General features: G+C 45.0%; 1 protein-coding gene across 6 annotated transcripts in view; it reads right to left on the bottom strand.

Moving 5' to 3' along the window:
• Positions 1-17,018: 17,018 nt before the first annotated feature.
• Positions 17,019-22,092, bottom strand: part of LOC137349430 (zinc finger protein 154-like) — a 32,128-nt gene continuing 27,054 nt past the window's right edge. For all 6 annotated transcript variants that reach the window (XM_068014946.1, XM_068014947.1, XM_068014944.1 and 3 more), the window contains exon 4: positions 17,019-21,979. In XM_068014946.1, coding sequence (XP_067871047.1) covers positions 21,088-21,678 — 591 coding nt within the window. In that variant the 5' untranslated portion in view covers positions 21,679-21,979 and the 3' untranslated portion in view covers positions 17,019-21,087. The remainder of the gene's footprint in view (positions 21,980-22,092) is intronic.

Raw genomic sequence — 22,092 nt, 5'->3', positions numbered from 1 at the left:
GAGGGTTGTAGGGCTGGAGGAGATTATAGAGATAGTGAGGGGTGAGGGAATGGAGGGATTTGAAACCAAAGATGAGGATTTTAAAATTGAGGTGCTGCTTAACTGGGAGTCTGTGTAGGTCAGTGAGCACAGTGGTGATGGGTGAAGAGGATTTGGTTTGAGTAAGGACACAGGCAGCAGAATTTTGGATCATCTCAAGTTTACGGAGGGTAGAATGTGGGAGGCCAGCCAGGAGTGTGTTAGAATAGTCAAGTTGCGAGGTAACAAATACATGGATGTACGTTTCAGAGGCAGATGAGCTGAGACAGTGGTGAAGTCTGGCGATGTTACTGAGGTGGAACTAGGCAGTCTGAGTGATGGTGCTGATATTTAATCGGAAGCTCATCTTGGGGTCAACTATGACACCAAGGTTATAAACGGTCTGGTTTAGCCTCAGATGGTTCCAGGGAGAGGGATAGATTTGGTGGCTCGGGAGTGGAGTTTGTAACAGGAACTGAAGACAAGGGCTTCAGACTTCCCAATATTTAATTGGATGAAATTTCTGTTCATCCAGTACTGGATGTCAGACAAGTCAGGATGGTGTGTGACTTGGAGGTGATAATATTCACATACACCTGCTGCCCTGGTCCTTCTAGATGATGGATGTTGAGGGCTTGGGAGGTTCTGTCAAAGTTCTCGTCTAGTTGTAGATGTATAAAATCTCTGTCCTTTCCCTGTCCCACCCACCTCTCCCTCTCTCTTTCCTCCCATAGAGGACAGAGTCCAGTGTAGGTCCAGACTAGTTGGCAGGTTCCCTTCCCTGAAGGACATTAGTGAACCAGTTGGGGTTGTACATCAATCCAGCAGCTTTCATGGTCACTTTTTACTCCTACCGGCCCCAAAAATTACCAGATTCATTCAGCTCCATTTCACAACCTGCCTTTGTATTTTTGTGGGTTCTCTCACACACTTTTTTTTCTGTTATAAATCAGTTTCACAGGGTTTTAGAAGGGGAGGAATTGCAGCCCTGAATTGCAAAGCAAACATCAGATCAGGATCTGAAGGAGTCGCTCAATTTAACCTGAATATCACCAGACTTTGAACATGAAAGGAAAAAGCAGCGATCCCAGTGGGGAGAAACTGTACACATGTTCTGTGTGGGGACGCGGTTTCAGCCGATCATCTGGCCTGTCAAGACCCAAGTGCAGTCACACTGGGAAGAAACCATGTAAATATGGGGGCTGTGGAAAGGGATTGAATTATCCAGTTGAGCTGGAAACTCATCCATGCAGTCACACCCTGGAGAGGCCGTTGACCTGCTCTGAGTGTGGGAAGGGATTCACTCAATCATCCGACCTGCTGAAACATCAGTGAGTTCACACTGACGAGCAACCTTTTGAATATTCAGACTGTGGGAATTGCTATGAAGTTTCTGCTGAACTGATGATCCATCAACGTGTTCACACTGATGAGAGACCATTCAGGTGCTGTCACTGTGGGACTGGGTTCAGGAAATCATCTGGATCACTGGGATCTCCTCAGGGACAATATGGGTGGAGCTCAGGAATAGGAATGGTGCAGTCACGATGTTATTCAGAGATGCAGCACTGAAACAGGCCCTTCGGCCAACCGAGTCTATGCTGACCAACAACCACCCATTTATACTAATCCTACATTAACCCCATATCCCTACCACATCCCCACAATTCCCCTACCACCTACCTATACTAGGGGCAATTTATAATGGACAATTTACCGATCAACCTGCAAGTCTTTGGCTGTGGGAAGAAACCAGAGCACCTGGTGAAAACCCACGCAGTCACAGGGAGGACTTGCAAACTCCGCAAAGGCAGTACCCAGAATTGAACCCAGGTCACTGGAGCTGTGAGGCTGCGGTGCTAACCACTGCACCACTGTTGGGGGTCTACCACAGGCCTCCCAACAGCCAGTGAGAGGTAGAGGAGCAGATATGTAGACAGATGTTGGAAAGATGTAAAGGTAACAGGGTTGTAGTGGTGGATGATTTTAACTTCCCCTATATTGACTGGGACTCACTTAGTGCTAGGGGCTTAGATGGGGCAGAATTTGTAAGGAGCATCCAGGAGGGCTTCTTGAAACAATATGTAGATAGTCCAACTAGGGATGGGGACATACTGGACCTGGTATAGGGGAATGAGCCCGGCCAGGTGGTCGAAGTTTCAGTGGGGGAGCATTTCAGGAGCAGTGACCATAATTCCGTAAGTTTTAAGGTACTTGTGGATAAGAATAAGAGTAGTCCTCGGGTGAAGGTGCTAAATTGGGGGAAGGCTAATTATAACAATATTAGGCAGGAACTGAAGAATTTAGATTGGGGGCGGCTATTTGAGGGTAAATCAACATCTGACATGTGGGAGTCTTTCAAACGTCAGTTGATTAGAATCCAGGACCAGCATGTTCCTGTGAGGAAGAAGGATAAGTTTGGCAAGTTTCGGGAACCTTGGATAACGAGGGATGTTGTGAGCCTAGTCAAAAAGAAAAAGGAAGCATTCATAAGGGCTGGAAGGCGAGGAACAGATGAAGCCCTTGAGGAATATAAAGACAGTAGGAAGGAACTTAAGCAAGGAGTGAGGAGGGCTAAAAGGTGTCATGAAACGTCATTGGCAAACAGGATTAATGAGAATCCCAAGGCTTTTTATACGTATATAAAGAGCAAGAGGGTAACCAGGGAAAGGATTGGCCCACTCAAGGACAGAGGAGTGAATCTATGTGTGGAGCCAGAGGAAATGGGCGAGGTACTAAATGAGAACTTTGCATCAGTATTCACCAAAGAGAAGGTCTTGGTGGATGATGAGTCTAGGGAAGGGAGTGCAGATAGTCTCGGTCATGTCATTATCAAAAAGGAGGAGGTGTTGGGCGTCTTGCAAAGCATTAAGGTAGATGCGTCCCCAGGGCCTGATGGGATCTACCCCAGAATACTGAAGGAGGCAAGGGAAGAAATTGTTGGGGCCTTGGCAGAAATCTTTGTATCCTCATTGGCTACAGGTGAGGTCCCAGAGGACTGGAGAATAGCCAATGTTGTTCCTTTGTTTAAGAAGGGTAGCAAGGATAATCCACGAAATTATCGGCCGGTGAGCCTTACGTCAGTGGTAGGGAAATTATTAGAGAGGATTCTTCGGGACAGGATTTACTCCCATTTTTAAACAAATGAACTTATTAACGAGAGGCAGCATGGTTTTGTGAAGGGGAAGTCGTGTCTCACTAACTTGATTCAGTTTTTTGAGGAAGTGACGAAGATGATTGATGAAGGAAGGGCAGTGGATGTTGTCTATATTGGCTTCAGTGAAGCCTTTGACAAGGTCCCTCATAGCAGACTGGTACAAAAGGTGAAGTCACATGGGATCAGAGGTGAGCTGGCAAGATGGATACAGAACTGGCTCGGTCATAGAAGACAGAGGGTAGCAGTGGAAGGGTGCTTTTCTGAATGGAGGGCTGTGACTAGTGGTGTTACGCAGGGATCAGTGCTGGGACCTTTGCTGTTTGTAGTATATATAAATGATTTGGAGGAAAATGTAGCTGGTCTGATTAGTAAGTTTGTGGACGATACAAAGGTTGGTGGAGTTACGGATAGTAATGAGGATTGTCAGAGGATACAGCAGGATGTAGATCGGTTGGAGACTTGGGTGGAGAGATGGCAGATGGTGTTTAATCCGGACAAATGTGAGGTAATGCATTTTGGAAGATCTAATACAGGTGGGAAGTATACAGTAAATGGCAGAACCCTTACGTGTATTGACAGGCAGAGAGATCTGGGCGTACAGGTCCACAGGTCACTGAAAGTGGCAACACAGGTGGATAAGGTAGTCAAGAAGGCATACGGCATGCTTGCCTTCATCAGTCGGGGCATAAAGTATAAAAATTGGCAAGCCATGCTGCAGCTGTACAGAACTTTAGCTAGGTCACACTTAGAATATTGCGTGCAATTCTGGTCGCCACACTACCAGAAGGACGTGGAGGCTTTGGAGAGGGTACAGAAGAGGTTTACCAGGATGTTGCCTGGTCTGGAGTGCATTAGCTATGAGGAGAGTTTGGATAAACTCGGATTGTTTTCACTGGAACGATGGAGGTGGAGGGGAGTCATGATACAGGTTTACAAAGTTATGAGTGGCATGGACAAAGTGGATAGTCAGAAGCTTTTTCCCAGGGTGGAAGAGTCAGTTACTAGGGGACATAGGTTTAAGGTGAGAGGGGCAAAGTTTAGAGGGGATGTGCGAGGCAAGTTCTTTGCACAGAGGGTGGTGAGTGCCTGGAACTTGTTGCCGGTGTAGGTGGTGGAAGCAGGTACCATAGAGACGTTTAAGAGGCATCTTGACAAATACATAAATAGGATGGGAATAGAGGGATACGGACCCCGGAAGTGCAGAAGGTTTTAGTTTAGGTAGGCATCAAGATCGGCGCAGGCTTGGAGGGCCGAATGGCCTGTTACTGTGCTGTACTGTTCTTTGTTCTTTGTTCATTGATCTCAGTGTACACCAGCGCATTCACACTGGGGAGAGGCCATTCACCTGCTCAGTGTGCGAGAACAGATTTGCTGATTCATCCTCTCTGTTGATACACAAACGAGTTCACACTGCGGAGAGGCCATTCACCTGCCCTGAGTGTTGCAAGGGATTCATTCAGTCATCCCACCTTCTGCAACACCAGCGAGGTCACAAGTAACTTGGGGATGAGAAGTTTCTGCCAAATGGCGGATTTCCAACATTGGGGCTTCAGAAGAGAGGGAGAGAGACAGGGTAGGCAACAGAGAGAGAGGGTGGGGGCACAGAGCGGGTGGAGGGGAGAGAGAGAGAGCAGTGAGCAGAGAGACAGAAAAGGGGCAGAAGGAGAGGGGGGCAGAGAAGAGAGGGGGCTGAGAGATTGAGGGGAGGGGCAAGAGAGAGAGGGGGCAGAAAGAGAAGGCTTCAGAAATAGAGGGGGAGCAGAGAGACAGGGGCAGAGAGAGAGAGAGAGACAGAGTTAGTGGTGCCGAGAAAGCAATGGGGGGGGGGGGGGGGGGGGGAAGAGAGAGAGATGGCTGTCGAGAGCTAGAGTAGGAGGGCAGAGAGAGAGGAAGAGAGGGAGAGAAAGGGGAAAATAGAGAGAGGGAGCAGAGAGAGGGAGAGAGAGGATGTGCAGAGAAAGAGGGAGCAGGGCAAAGGGAGAGGGGCAGAGAAACAGAGAGAGGGGGCAGTGAGAGAGCAACAGGGGAAGACAAAGAGAAGGATGCAGAGAGATAGACAAGGGGGCAGAGAGAGAGTGGGCAGTGAGAGAGAGGGGTAGAAAGAGAGGGGGTGAGAAAGAGAGAGGGTGGCAGAGAGAGAAGGCAGAGAAAGCGAGAGGGGAAAATAAAGAGAAAGGGGCAGAGAGAGAGAGGCGGGGAAGAGACAGAGGGGGCAGAGAGAGAGAGGCAGACAGAGGGGGCAGAGAGAGAGGGGCATGGGGAGAAGGGGAAAATAGAGAGAGGGGGCAGAGAGGGGAAAATAGAGAGAAGGCAGAGAGACTGAGATGGGAAAGAGAGAGGGGGAACTAGAGAGCGAAGGGGAAATAAGAGAGCGATGAGGATGAGAGAGTGACGGGGATGAGAGAGAGGAGAGGAGACAGAGAGGGGAGGAGAGAGAGGGGTGAGAGAGAGAGGGTCGCGAAAGTGAGTTTGGGGGGTGAGATAGAGGGGACAGAGAAAGAGTGGTAGAGAGACAGGGGAGCAGAGAGAGAAGGGGAAGAGAGAGAGCGAGAAGGTCTGGAGAGAGAGAAGGGGTAGAGAGTGAGATAGAGGGCAGGGAGAGAGAGCGAGCAGAGAGTGAGAGGGGGTGGTCAGGGGGAGAGAGGGGGAAGAGACAGAGAGAGGGGGCAGAGACAGAGAGAGGGGGCAGAAAGAGAGATGGCAGAGGGCAAATAGAGGGGGGTAGAGAGAGGGGGTGGACAGAGAGAAAAAGGGGGACAGAGAGTGAGTGATCAAGATCACTCCTGACAGAATGATGATTTATCCAGAATACTTTGCATCACTAAAACACGTGTGTGGGCAAACATTGACTACATGTGCAGGCAGAAAAATGCCATGTATCTCACTAAATCAGTGTCCAACATAGTGTCCAGAAAGTAAGTCAATAAATTATTCTTCTCATTTAAAGCTTCTTCACAAAAATGCACCTTTGTTATTGTTTTGATTAATAGTAAGATACGTTTTAATGCCTTTATCTTTCTGAAATTGACTCATCTGCCCCCACCCCACAGAACCCCACACCCCCCACCCCCGCCATGTAAGACAAAAATTGTAATGTGGCCTCCACCACCACCCCACCCCACCCCACCTCCCACCCTGTCGCACGTGAAAAAGTTTGGACAACCGTGCCGTAAACCATGAGTCAGTGTGATGCTGTCCTTTACACCATAGTGATGGAAGGCAAGGAGTATAACTCTGGTCATCTTTCTTTAATGTGTTTTTTGGCATTGCTGAAGATTATCTGAAAAAGGCTGTCCTGCACCACAAGTGCTGTGCATTGGTTGCAGTGCAAATATCCTGTGAGCTCTCTGCAGTCACTATAAATGGTCAAACAAAAGAACAAAGAACAAAGAAAATTACAGCACAGGAACAGGCCCTTCGGCCCTCCAAGCCTGCGCCGATCCAGAGCTTTTATCTAAACATGAAGTCTATTTACTAAGGGTCTGTATCTCTTAACTTCCTGCCCATTCATGTATCGGTCGAGATACATCTCAAAAGACGCTATCATGCCTGCGTCTACCACCTCCGCTGGCAACGTGTTCCAGGCACCCATCACCCTCTGCGTAAAGAACTTTCCACGCATATCCCCCCTAAACTTTTCCCCTTTCACTTTGAACTCGTGACCCCTAGTAATTGAATCCCCCACTCTGGGAAAAAGCTTCTTGCTATCCAACCTGTCTATACCTCTCATGATTTTGTACACCTCAATCAGGTCCCCCCTCAACCTCCGTCTTTCTAATGAAAATAATCCTAATCTACTCAACCTCTCTTCATAGCTAGCGCCCTCCATACCAGGCAACATCCTGGTGAACCTCCTCTGCACCCTCTCCAAAGCATCTCCATCCTTTTGGTAATGTGGCGACCAGAACTGCACACATTATTCCAAATGTGGCCGAACCAAAGTCCTATACAACTGTAACATGACCTGCCAACTCTTGTACTCAATACCCCATCCGATGAAGGAAAGCATGCCGTATGCCTTCTTGACCACTCTATTGACCTGCATTGCCACCTTCAGGGAACAATGGACCTGAACACCCAAATCTCTCTGGACATCAATTTTCCCCAGGACTTTTCCATTTACTGTATAGTTCACTCTTGAATTGGATCTTCCAAAATGCATCACCTCGCATTTGCCCTGATTGAACTCCATCTGCCATTTCTCTGCCCAACTCTCCAGTCTATCTATATTCTGCTGTATTCTCTGACAGTCCCCTTCACTATCTGCTACTCCACCAATCTTAGTGTCGTCTGCAAACTTGCTAATCAGACCACCTATACTTTCCTCCAAATCATTTATGTATATTACAAACAGTGGTCCCAGCACGGATCCCTGTGGAACACCACTGGTCACACATCTCCATTTTGAGAAACTCCCTTCCACTGCTACTCTCTGTCTCCTGTTGCCCAGCCAGTTCTTTATCCATCTAGCTAGTACACCTTGGACCCCATGCGCCTTCACTTTCTCCATCAGCCTACCATGGGGAACCTTATCAAACGCCTTACTGAAGTCCATGTATATGACATCTACAGCCCTTCCCTCATCAATCAACTTTGTCACTTCCTCAAAGAATTCTATTAAGTTGGTAAGACATGACCTTCCCTGCACAAAACTGGGTCACTGGGTTTCTGAGGCTGATGGCACAATACTCTGTACATTTAGAATTTAGAATTTAGAACATTACAGCGCAGTACAGGCCCTTCCGCCCTCGATGTTGCGCCGACCTGTGAAACCATCTGACCTGCACTATTCCATTTTCATCCATATATCTATCCAATGACCACTTAAATGCCCTTAAAGTTGGCGAGTTGGAGAACTTGCCAGCTCTGCACAGGCAGTACACAGAACTGAACCCAGGTCGCTGGAGTTGTGAGGCTGCAGTGCTAATCACTGCGCCACTGTGCCGCCCCTGGTATATAATTCCCCCTACCTGGTTTTACTTTCTGCTTCCTTCAGGTGATTGACATAGCACAAAACAAGAAAAATGACCCTGATTATGTTCAAGTTTCTGGATTGTCAATGTCTGATAAATGTTTACTTTTTATTAATTTATATACCCACTGATTTGTGCACATCGCTTACCAAGGTACCAGAACGTGCCATCTGATATGCTTATATATATTGCTTTCCATTAAAGTTGACACATTTTCTCAGAACATCTTTTACACAAGCAAGCTATAAATATAAGTCTCATGAAATTGTATTCTGAGTACAGTGCAATTTTATTCTTTACATCTGTAAAATTGTATGAAATTACCATTACCCAACTAGTTTTCTTCAATAACAGTGTTATAATTGCATGATTCCTTGTCAAAATAAATTCAGACTTTTTTTGTCTTCGGGCACTAATTTTCAAACCTTTTGATTTTTGGCCACTCTCTCCCCTGTATTTGTTACGTGTTTTTGTGAAATACTCTCCCTATTAGTGCTGAACTGTTGGATAACTCTGATTACATTTAAATGTGTTTATACATGTTTATAAAGTGTCTGTGTGTCCAGATTTAACTAAGTTGTGATTTGTAACCAATAAATGATGTTTCGGGTATGACTTGTCATCTGGTATTCTTGGTGATTTGTCGAGAAAGATTTAATTCACTCACTCAGCAGCTCGAGAGGAACCAGACTGAGGTTTAATGAACATAAGAAATAGGAGCTTGGAGGAGGCCATTTGGCCCTTCAAACCTGCTCTGCCATTCACCAAGATCATGGCTGATCATCTCAACTCCACCTTCCCGCATTATCCCCATATCCCTTAATTCGCTTAGTACCCAAAAATCTATCAATCTCTGTCTTAAATATACTCAATGACTGAGCATCCACTGCTCCCTGGGGAAGAGAATTCCAAAGATTCACAACCCTTACAATGAAGAAATTTCTCCTCATTTCAGTCCTAAATGGCTGATCCCTGATCCTGAGACAGTGACCCGGTGTTCTCGATTCCCCAGACAGGGGAAACATTTTCTCAGCATCGACCCTGAGAAGTCCCTTAAAAATGTATTGTGTTTCAGTCAGGTCACATCTTCTTCTTATAAACCCCGGGGAATATAGGCCTAGTTTACTCAATCTCTCCTCATAAGAAGAGATGGAGCATAGTGGGGGTGCTGTAGTATTGTGGTTATGCACAGTGGTGCAGTGGTTAGCACCGCAGCCTCACAGCTCCAGCGACCCGGGATCAATTCTGGGTCCTGTCTGTGTGGAGTTAGCAAGTTCTCCCTGTGTCTGCGTGGGTTTCCTCCAGGTGCTCCGGTTTCCTCCCACATGCCAAAAGACTTGCAAGTTCATAGGTTAATTGGCCATTATAAATTGCCCCTAGTATCGGTAGGTGGTAGGGAAATATCGGGACAGGTTGGGATGTGGTAGGAATATGGAATTAGTGTAGGATTAGTATAAATGGGTGATTGATGGTCGGCACAGACTCGGTGGGCCGAAGGGCCTGTTTCAGTGCTGTATCTCTAAACTAAACTAGTAATCCAGAGGCCTGGACTAATGAAGTAGAGACATGAATTCAAATCCCACCAAAGCTGTTTTGGGATTTACTCTCAATCAAATAAATAAATCTGGGATTAAGAAAAAGCTAGTATCAGCAGTGGTGACCATAAAACTACCAGATTGTCCTAAAATCCCACCTGGTTCACTAATTTCCTTCAGGGAAGGAAATCTGCCGTCCTTACCCGATCTGGTCTTTCTGTGACTCCAGACTCACAGAAATGTAGTTGACTCTTAAATGGCCTAGCAAGACACTCAGTTATATTCAAGGAGGAAGCTCACCACCACCTTCTCAAGGGCAATTAGGAATGGGAAATAAATGCTGGTCTTTCCAGAAACACCCACATTCTGTGAATAAAGAGAACAATGGCCTCATCCCAGGACACAGACTAGTGAACTTCTGTTGCATTCCCTCAAGGGCAAATTTGTCCCTCCTTAGGTAAGGTGACCAAAACTGCACACTGTACTCCAGGTGGGGCCTCACTAATGTCCTGTATAATTGTAGTAAGACTTCTTTACTTTTATCCTCCAATCTGTTTGTAACAAAAGCTAACATACCAATTGCCTTCCTAATTGCTAGCTGTACCTGCATGTTAACTTTCTGTGATTCGTGTACGAGGACACCATTCCCTCTGAATGCAAACATTTCTCAGTCTCTCACCATTCAGAAAAAAATCTATGAATATTTATTTTATTTTTTCCTATCAAAGTGGATGACCTCACACTTTACCACATTGTATTCCATCTGCCATGTTCTTGCCCGCTCATCCAACTAGTCTATATCCCTCTGCAGCCTGTTTGTGTCCTCCTCACTGCTTACTTTCCCACCTAACTCTATCATCAGCAAACCTGGATACATAACAATCAGTCTCCTATTACAGACAGGTAGGAAATGGGGTGACTGGCTTCCAATTTTCACCTCCCAACTGAAAACAGAGAGCGCTTTTGTTAAACTAGTGTTTAAGCCACTGTTTAAGGGTCAAATAAACAGACCAACGACAGGTTTTCTCATAGCTTTAAAGAAAGAAAGATATTATCTTTTCCACAATATGTGAATTGTTCACAACCTTCACCCACTCACGCATTCACAATCAGAAACACACACAAGGATAGATAGATAGATAGAAAGGAAAAGGTAAGATGCAGTTAAAGTCCAAGTTACGTAAAACAGAATTAAGCAAGGTATTAGAAGGGTAACTCAAGAGAATATAATTAAGTCGGGATGAGAAAGAAATGGACAAGCTGTTAGGAGGCAAAGGCCGGATGAGGAAGTGAAGGTTGATAACTGGGATCCGTACAGACTTTACAAATATGGCATGTTTGACTAATATGAAACAGAGATAATGGCCTCAGACTAGAGACATCTGGAGTGGGTCCTGATAAAGACTAGAACGGTGTATTCATTAGAGTGTATGGACAATCACCCATTGTTTGATCATATTTCGTGAGAAGAACAGTATATAAGTCTGTGTCTTTGTGTGTGATATCAGAGCACTATTTAGGACTACCCGAGGTGGACTCTTCTTGCATAAGCTTGAAGAAATGATCATTTACCTGTACCTGAGTTTCCTCATGTGGTGATTGAGTTCTCCCACAACATAAAAGAAAAATAAGATACAGTTAAAACCCGTATGATGTAAGAGTGTTGTGCTTTACAAAAACCTGTCAAATTGTCTCCGTGGGAAAATATTTTCAAAGGTGCAGGCCTGGATGTTTGTAGTCTTGAACTGTTAAAGTGTTGCAGACTTCTGGGTTACTTCTGCTGATGGGGAATTCAACGTCACCTTGCAATTTCTCTCTGCCTCAGTTGTTCAAAGATGGTTCGAAACTGTTTTTGTGGGCAGGGCACCTTTGCTTGGCTGGTCAGCCTCAGAGCTTCTCTGGCTGGAAGTATGGCCTTCAGTCTCTCTCTATCTCTCTCTTTTAAAAAAGTCTTCTCAGCTTGGTGTGGTCATGAGACCAAAGAATGTTCACCCCTGTACGGTTCATGCAATTTCTTTGAATATGCACCATTGTTAAAAATGGGGTTTGAAGATGGTTCATCATGATACCGTGGTGTTAGGTCCCACCTATTATTTTAGCTTTTAAATCCAGTCTCCCACTCTGCCAGGGTCTTTGATAACTCAATTGTTAAAGATAGGAGCTGCTTTACTTTGAATTGCCTGTTTCCCATTTTAATGTCTCCCACGGCTGGACCAGATGTGATGATGGGTTTTGGTCTCCAACAGCCCAGATGTATTTTGTATTACAGAAGGAGTATCACCTGACCCCTACCTAATCTTGTCTGCAGCAATGTGTCCATGTTTTGGAGATTAACTCACCCATTTATTTTTATAGTTCATAACTGCTCAACTTCACTTCATATTTCATCCTTGCTCCTGTGTGCGCAACAGCTGACTCTGGCTGGGTTCATTTCTCCACTCACTGGTTCCCCTCTCTCTCCTCCCATGAAGGTGCTGACTGTGTTTGTGTTCAGTTCTACACTCACTGGTTCCTCTCTCTCTCCTCCCCTGAAGGTGCTGACTCTGGCTGGGTTCAGTTCTACACTCACTGGCTGCCCTCTCTCTCCTCCCCTGAAGGTGCTCTGTTTTTGTTCAGTTCTACACTCACTGGTTCCCCTCTCTCTCCTCTCCGGGAGGTGCTGACTCTGTCTGTGTGTACATGCTCTCTCCCCCTCCTCCGACACTCTGGCCCTCCCTGTCCATTGTAACATCTCCCAGTTCTGGTGATGGGCACTGAACACTCTCCATTTCTCCTTCTTATGCAGATGCTTCCTGATCCTCGACCTTTCATATAATCACATAGCAGAGGGGGAGGCCATTCGGTCCATCATGTCTGTGCTGGCTCTCTGAAAGAACTGCCTAATTAGTCTCATTCCCGTACACTTTCCACATAGCCTTGGGAAATTTTCCCTCTAAAGTTTTTATCTAATTACCTTTTGAAAGTTATTATTGAATCTGCTTCCTCCAGTCTTTCAGGCAGCATAGTCCAGATCAGACCAACTCGCTGCCTAAAAACATTTCTCCTCATCTCCTCCCACTAGCTTTATTGGCCAATTATTTTAAATCTTTGTCCTCTGGTTACTGACCCTCCTGCCAGTGGAAACAGTGTCTCCCTCTCTACTCAATGAAAATCCCTCATCATTTTGAACATGTCTATTAAATCTCCCCTTAACCTTCTTTCTCTCAGGAGAGCAATCCCAGTTTCTCCAGCCTCTCCAGAGAACTGAAACCCCTCATCCCTGGTATCATTCTAGTAAATCTCCTCTGCACCCTCTCCAAGGTCTTGACTCTTTTCTAAAGTCTAGTGCCCAGAACTGGACACAATACTCCAGCTGAGATCTAACTAGTGATTTATAAAGGTTTAACAGAACCTCCTTGCCTCTGTACTCTAGGCTTCTATTTATAAAGCCAAGGATCTGGTCTGTGCTTAAACAGCTTGATTAATTTATCAATGATTTGTGTACAGGCACCCCCAGGTGTCTCTGATCCGACACTCTGTTTAAAATTGTGCTGTTTAGTTTATATCGCCTCTCCTCATTCTTCCTTCCACAGTACATTACTTTATATATTATATTTTTCTGCATTAAATTTCACCTGCCATGTATCTGCTCATTGCACCAGTCTGTCAATATCCTCCAGAGATCTGGTACCATCTTTCTTACTGTTTACCGCTCCTCTGTAATTTACAGACGTTCCCTCTCCAGTCTCCATCTCTTCTCCATTTACAGACGCTCCCTGAGAGTTCTGAACTCTTGCTGTTCTTCCTGGAGTTTGCCACTTAAACTGTACTTTCCGGCCGGGGTCACCCCTGGAGCCGCTCTCCCGGGGTTTATTAACCCGCTCCCTTCACACCTCACAATGCCCGGCTGATTGACGGCAGCTCCGGACCAATAGGAAGAGAGGGGCGGGGCAGGACGACTGAGCAGGATGGTAAAAACAAAATACTGCGGATGCTGGAAATCTGAAATAAAAACAAGAAATGCTGGAACCACTCAGCAGGTCTGGCAGCATCTGTGGATGAAGGGTCACTGACCCGAAACGTTAACTCTGCTTCTCTTTCCACAGTTGCTGCCAGACCTGCTGAGTGGTTCCAGCATTTCTCGCTTTTATGTTATATTATATTGTATGAGCAGGATGGTAGCCCTCCAACCAATCGGGGAGAATGGGGGCGGGGCTGAGATGGATCTCCCTCATTGGCTAAAACTCTGCATTATTTTGAAACCTGATTTCTTTCAAACTCCAGGATCAAACTGGTCCTTTTCTGTTGTGGTTTTAAACAGATGAAACCCTGTGTGCGTGGAGCAAACATTTCAACATTTGTTACTGAAATGAATTCATTGAGGACAGACAGCAGGGATTATTTCAGGAAATAACACTGTGCAGTGATTGTTTCTCTTTGAATTCTTCCCTTGGAGAACAGTGTGAATTAGTGGAAGGATTCACAGGCTGTTTAACACTCCTTCCATGACTGGAACCATTTGATTCCAGCCTGATCTTGGACACCTTGCAGATTTTATTTTTATTCATATAGGCGATGCTGACTTGGCCAGCATTTATTGCCCATCCCTCATTGCCCTTGAACTGGGTGGCGTGCTAGGCCATTTCAGAGGGCATTTTAAAAATCAACCATATTGCTGTGGGTCTAGAGTCACATGTAGGCCAGAACAGGGACGGACAACAGATTTTCTTCCCTCAATAACATTAGTGAACCGGATGAGTTTTTGCAACCATCAACAATGGTTTCATGGTCACCATGAGACGAGCATGGTTTTAATTCCAGATTTATCAATTGAATTCAAATTTCACCAGCTGCCGCGGTGGGTGTCAAACCCATGTCAGCAGAGCATTAGCCTGGGCTCTGGATTACTAGTCCGGTGACACAAACAGAGAGTAGGGGTTAAGGGTAGCTACTCTGACTGGAAGAAGGTGGGAAGTGATGTGCCACAGGGATCAGTGCTGGGATCACTGTTATTATTCACCATTTACATAAAGAATTTAGACTAGGGAATTGGAAGTACAATTTCAAAATTTGTGGCTGACACCAAATTGGGAGATGGAGTTACTCCTGAGGAAAACTTTAAAAATGCACGATATTAGTAAACTTGCAGAATGGGATTGTAATTGGCATATTAATTTTAATATAAGTAAGTAAGGATTGAGGCTGCCTGCAATGAATTTGGCCTAATCAGCAGCCTCAAGAAAACGAACATCAGGGGACAGGACATCAGAAATGCTCCATCCATCAATATCGGCGACCACGCTCTGGAAGTGGTTCAAGAGTTCACCGACCTAGGCTCAACTATCACCAGTAACCGTCTCTTGATGTAGAAATCAACAAGCACAAGGGAAAGGCGTTCGTTGCTATGTCCAGACTGGCCAAGAGGGTGTGGGAAAATGGAGCACTGACACGGAACACAAAAGTCCGAGTGTATCAAGCCTGTGTCCCCAGTACCTTGCTCTACGGCAGCAAGGTCTGGACAACGTATGTCAGCCAAGAGCGATATCTCAACCCATTCGATCTTCGCTGCCTCTGGAGAATCCTCGGCATCAGGTGGCAGGACCGCATCTCCAACACAGAAGTCCTTGAGGCAGCCAACATCCCCAGCACATACACCCGACTGAGCCAGCGGCGCTTGAGATGGCTTGGCCATGTGAGCCACTTGGAAGATGGCAGGATCCCCAAGGACACATTGTACAGCGAGCTCGTCACTGGTATCAGACCCACCGGCCATCCATGTCTCCACTTTAACAACATCTGCAAACGCGACATGAAGTCACGTGACATTGATCACAAGTCATGGGAGTCAGCTGCCAGTGATTGCCAGAACTGGCGGACAGCCATAAAGTCGGGGCTAAGAGTGGCGAGTCGAAGAGCAGTTGGCAGGAAAAAAGACAGAAGCGCAAGGAGAGAGCCAACTGTGTAACAGCCCTGACAACCAATTTTATCTGCAGTGCCTGTGGAAGAGTCTGTCACTCTAGTATTGGCCTTTATAGCCACTCCAGGCGCTGCTCCACACACCACTGACCACCTCCAGGCGCTTACCCATTGTCTCTTGAGACAAGGAGACCAAAGAAGAAGAGGTATGAGATGGTGTGTATTTTGGTAGGAAGAATAAGGAGGCCACAGACTACTTGGAAAATAAAAGAGTCTAAATGGGGAAAGGAGCAAAGGGATCGAGGGTCCAGATACACAGACCAATTAAAGTAGCAACACAGATTAATAAGGTCTTATTAAGAAGCAAATCAGAAACTGGGGATCATTTCTAGAAGGATAGAAGTGAAGTTATGTTAAACTTGTTTTCATCCTTGGTTAGACTACACTTGGAGAACTGTGAACAGTTATGGTCTCCATATTGTAACAAGGAGATGGAGGCACTGGGAAAGGTGCGAAGAAGATTTGCAATGTTGGTCATAAACTAAGAAGATATAGTTATCAGGAAAGGCTGAACAGACTGGAGCTCTTTTCTTCAGTTAAAGGAGATCGTCAATGGGTTATCTGATCGAGGTCTTTAAGATTATTAAAAGGTTCTACAGGGCGGACGTAGAGAAAAGCTTTTCCGCTTGAGGGCGATTCCAAAACTAGTGGTGATAAATATCAGATAGTCACCGATAAATCCAATAGAGAATTCAGAAGAAACTTCTTTACACAAAGAGAGGGAAGATTGTGAAACATGCTTCCGCAGGGAGTAGTTGAGGTGAACAGCAGAGGTACATTTAAGGGGAGGCTAGATAAGTACGTGAGGGAGTAAGGAATGGAAGGAGATGCTGATTGTGTTTTCCAAAGAGATCCCAGATTCGCCAATGACTGCTTTTGTCTCCCTCAGTTGTGGGTGATATTTGTCTCTATTCTCCTGGAAACAGAATCCATCTTGTTACCAAACTTGGTTCAATGTAAGACAGTTCAGGAGGTCAGGTATTATTCAGATCTCAGTTTCACACCAATCTCTGATTTGACAGCACGTTTCCAGCATTCACAGTTGTAAAGGAGCCTTCTGTTCCATACCCAGGATCTCTGAACCATGGAAGACAACAGCTGGGACACATTTCTTACAGGCCTCAGGATTAACCCACACGGGGACTTTGCTATCAGTGAAGACCAAAGTGCCGTTTGTCCCTCTCAGTGTGATCCTGAAGGACTGTGTTCAGGCTGAAGGTCTGTTCCTGCCATATGATCCTCCCCCAGATATGATCCTGGAGCTTTCTGAGCTCCAGCCAGGTGACTCGAAACACTCAGGTGGGAAAGACAACAAATCTACAACAGTGTGTTTAAAACAAACCTAATTTATTTGACATTTATCTAGAATATTAAACTCCAGCCAAGGTATAAGGTTATTAATATCGGCAGAAACAAATCTCAACTCTCAGAATAGAAACATAGAAAATTTACAGTACAGAAGGAGGCCATTCAGCCCATTGTGTCTGTGTCAGCTGAAAAAGAGGTTTTCAGCTTAATCCCACTTTCCACTTGTTACGACCTCAGAAATCATTAATGTTAAACAGATAGGATCCCCTGGACCAATTTAACAAATTTCACAAGATTTCACATTTTAAGTCTTTTGTTATGAACTAAACTAAACTAAAAGAAATCCTCAATTAACTAAATACACTTTGTAAATAGCTGATACCCCAAATTACAATCAAAGGTATTTTCTTTACTTATTCAACACTTGAATACCTCACACCACACTGATACATTACACAGTCCTTTTAAGAACATAAGAACTAGGAGCAGGAGTAGGTAATTCAGCCCCTCGAGCCTGCTGCGCCATTCAATACGATCATGGCTGATCTCATCTCGGCCTCAACTCCACTTTCCTGCCCGTTCTCCATAACCCTTCAACCCATTACTAATCAAAAATGTCCATCTCCTCCTTAAATTTACTCAATGTCCCGGCATCCACCACACTCTGAGGTAGTGAATTCCACAGACTCACAACTCTTTGAAAGAAGTAATTTCTCCTCATCTCAGTTTTACATCTGCTACCCCTTATCCTAAAACTATGACCTCTCGTTCTAGATTGCCACACCAGAGGAAACATCCTCTCTACGTCTACTTTGTCAAACCCCTTAATCATCTTATATACCTCAATTAGATCTCCTCTCATTCTTCTAAACTGCTTAATCTCTCTTCATAAGACAAACCCCTCATCTCAGGAATCTATTCAGTGAACCTCCTCTGAACTGCCTCCAATGCAACTACATCCCTCCTCAAGTAAGGGGATCAAAACTGTACGCAATACTCCAGGTGCAGTCTCGCATTCCATTTGCCTTCCTTATTATCTGCTGTACATGCATACTAGTTTTCAGCGATTCATGCATGAGGACACCCAGATCCCTCTGCACTGAAGCACTATGAAATTTCTCTCCATTTCGATAATAATTTGCCTTTCTATTCTTCTGACCAAAATGGATAACCTCACACTTATCCACGTCAAACTCCATCTGTCAAATTTTGGCCCATTCACCTAACCTATCCATATCCATTTGTAAATTTCTTATTTCTTTATTGTAACTTACTATCCCACCTATTTTAGTGTCATCTGCAAATTTGGCTATAGTACCTTCTATCCCTACATTCAAGTCATTCATATAGATTGTAAATAGTTGGGGCCCCGAGGACCGAACCCTGTGACACCCTAGTTATATCTTGCCAGCCAGAAAAAGACCCATTTATCCCGACTCTCTGTTTTCTGTTGGTTAGCCAATCCTCTATCCAAGCTAATAAATTGCCCCTAACCCCATGTGATCTTACCTTGTGTATTAACCTTTTGTGCAGCACCTTATCAAATGCCTTCTGGAAGTCCAGATATACTACATCTACAGGATCCCCATTACCTACTTTACTTGTTACAGCTTCGAAGAACTCTAGCAAATTAGTCAAACACGATTTACCCTTCATAAAACCATGCTGACTCTGATGGATTGCGTTTTGACTTTCTAAATGTCCTGTTATTACTTCCTTAATAATGGATTCTAACAATTTCCCAACGACAGATGTTAAACTAACTGGTCCATAGTTTCCTACTTTCTGCTTCACTCCCTTTTTGAATAAGGGCATTATATTAGCTTTTTTCCAATCCACTGGAACCTTTCCTGCATCCAGGGAATTTTGGAATATTATAACCAATGGATCCACTATCTCCGCTGCCACTTCCTTTAACACCCTCGAATGTAGGCCATTGTCTGCCTTCAATCCCAATAGTTTGATCAGTACTTTTTCTCCTACTGATGATTTTTCTAAGTTCCTCCCTTTCTATAAGCTCTGCATTTCCTATTACGATTGGGATGGTACTAGTGTCCTCCATCGTGAAAACTGAGGCAAAATACTGATTTAGTCTCTCTGCCATTTCTGTGTTCCCCTCTATTAACTCACCTGTCTCATCCTCCAAAGGACCAACATTCACTTTAGCTACTCTCTTCCCTTTTATATACTTATAGAAGCTTTTGCTATCCGTTTTTATATTTTGCGCTAGTTTTCTTTCATAATTTACCTTTGCTCTTTTTATTTTTTTTTTTAGTAACCCTTTGTTGATCTTTAAATGTTTCCCAATCTTCCAGCCTGCCACTGGCCTTTGCAATATAGTATGCCGTAGCTTTTGTCTTTATGTTATCCTTAACTTCCTTGCTTAGCCATGGATGTTTTTTCCCCCTCTTAGAATATTTCTTCCTCTCTGGAATATATTTTAGTTGGGAGAAATTGAATATCTCCTTAAACATCTGCCACTGCTCATCAACTGTCCTACCTTTCAGTCTTCCTGCCCAGTCCACTAGGACCAAATCTGTCCTCATGCCTAGGTAATTACCTTTGGTTAACTCCAGAACGCCAGTGTGGGACTCCAGTTTCTCGCCCTCAAACTGAATTTGAAATTCTAGCATGCTATGATCACTCTTCCCTAGAGGATCCTTAACTATGGAGATCATTAATTAATTCCACCTCATTATACAATACCAAATCTAGAATACCCTGCTCCCTGCTTGCTTCCACAACATTTGCTCCAAAAAACAAACAATTTCTAATACACTCAATGAACTCGCCCTCAAGGCTACCCTTGCCAATGTGATTAATCCAGTCTATATGCATATTAAAACTACCCATGATTATTGCCATACCTTTCTTACAAGCCCCCAGTATTTCCTGGTTTATACTGTGCCCCAATGCAGAACTACTGTTTGGGGACCTATAGATTACTCCCACCAGGGACTTCTTTCCCTTACTATTTCTTATTTCTACCCAGACTGCTTCTACATCTTGCCAGCCAGAAAAAGACCCATTTATCCCGACTCTCTGTTTTTTGATGATGAAATCCTTTGTGGTTAAAAGTCCCAAATTCCTCCCCATTGTAATAAGCTGGATCTCCCAGACTTTTCAAAAAGAAAACAATATTTTCCTTTGTTAACTTTTCCAAGCACTTTTCACTTGGACATTAGTGGATAATGTGATTTCTACTGATCCTGTAAGCCCTTATACTCTTCTACAACTTTCAACTCTCAAAAAACAGGTTCAAGTTTCCACAGCCTTTCACTGTATATCTTCAGAGAGCAGGCGTTCACTCTCTCTGTCTCTCTTGAGCTGCCCCTGCTGGGCACCTTCTCTTACAGCTTCCCTTGAGGCCTCACCCCAATGGGTTCTCTTCTTACAGCCTGCCTGAAGCCACAATCTGATGGTTCTTTCATTACAGCCTGTTTTTCTCCAGAAAGTCGGTTAAATTTATCTGGTCCTAGAATTCAATAGTTGATTGCTCTTCTCCAAAATGCAAAGACCGGAAGTCTAGTTTCACAAAGCTACTTGGCCTTTCCATTGCCCCCAGCTGTTACCACCTGCCGGTTCATTTGTATGTTCTCAATGTCTGACTCCTTGTTTTACAACCCAGAAGTCTGGGAGGGTGAAACCCATAGTTCTTCAGGTGTTAGTGCTGCAGACTCTGTTCTTCAGAAAACAGTCTTTGATCTGTTCCCTCTGTTGCTCTGGTAACCTTTTGCAGAATGGAGGTGAGGTCAGCTGACCTCCTGGATTTCATCTTGAACTTACAAACAAAAACCACAATCTATAAGACATAATCATGTTACAGGGTCCAGTGGTCCTAACACCAGTTCACATCAACAGAAATGAACCCTGACTGCGGCTCAGTTGGTACCATTGTCCTCTGAGTCAGAAGGTTGTGGGTTCAATTCCCACTCCAGAGAGTTTGCTGTGTGCAATTGGCTGTTGTATTTACTACATTACAACAGTGACTACACTCCAATTGTACTTCATTGGATGTAAAGCACTTTAGCATGTCCTGAGGTAGTGGAAGGTGCAGTATCCATGCAGATCTTTCTTTAAACATCAGAATGAACATCGTTCAGTCCTAGATGTGATTAACAGCAGAATTCAACCCCTGCAGTCACTTGTGAATTCGCTGGTGTCTCAGCAGGTGGCATGAACGGGTGAATCCCTTCCCACACTCAGAGCAGGTGAATGGCCTCTCCCCGGTGTGAACTGTCTGGTGTGCCAGCAGGGTAGTTGACTGAGTGAATCCCTTCCCACACTCAGAGCAGGTGAACGGCTTCTCCCCAGTGTGAACTCGCTGGTGCCTCAGCAGGGTGGATGAATGAGTGAATCTGTTGCCACAGCCTGAGCAGGTGAACGGCCTCCCCCCAGTGTGAACCCGCTGGTGTGTCAGCAGATCAGATGACTGAGCAAATCTCTTCCCACACTCGGAACAGGTGAACAGCCTCTCCCCAGTGTGAACTTGCTGGTGTCTCAGCAGGGTGGATGACCGAGTGAATCCCTTCCCACACTCTGAGCAGGTGAACGGTCTCGCCCCAGTGTGAACGCTCTGGTGTTTCTGCAGGTCAGATGAGTGAGTGAATCCCTTCTCGCACACACAGCAGGTGAATGGCCTCTCCCCAGTGTGAGTGCGACGATGAGCTTCCAGCTGGGATGGGTAATTGAATCCCTTCCCACAGTCCCCACATTTCCACGGTTTCTCCATGGTGTTTCTGTCCTCATATCGCTCCAAGTTGGATGATCAATTGAATTCTTGTCCACACACAGAATACATGTATGGTTTTGCCCCACTGTGAATAGTGCAATATTTTTTCAGGCTGTGTAACTGGTTAAAACTCTTTCCACAGTCAGTCACTGGAACACTCTCACTCGGGTGTGTGTGTCTCTCGGTGCTTTTCTAGTCACACTGATGTTTGAAATCTTTTCCCACAGGCAGAACAGACAAACATTTCTCCTTCCACCTTCAAAGGCCGATGATATTCACGTCCTGATGAATCGAGTCAGATCTGGACAGAAATTCAGACAATCTAGTTTCTACTGAACATTCTTTCCTTCTTGTTCCCCCCAAACATGTGGTCTATTCAGACGAAAAGTCGTCAAAATAAGCAACAGAGCCCAA

The sequence above is a fragment of the Heterodontus francisci genome, chromosome 34 (assembly GCF_036365525.1).
Source record: "Heterodontus francisci isolate sHetFra1 chromosome 34, sHetFra1.hap1, whole genome shotgun sequence".
NCBI lineage: Eukaryota > Metazoa > Chordata > Chondrichthyes > Heterodontiformes > Heterodontidae > Heterodontus > Heterodontus francisci.
Note: the sequence above shows the minus strand (reverse complement) of the source record. Positions and strands in the feature narration are given on the sequence as shown.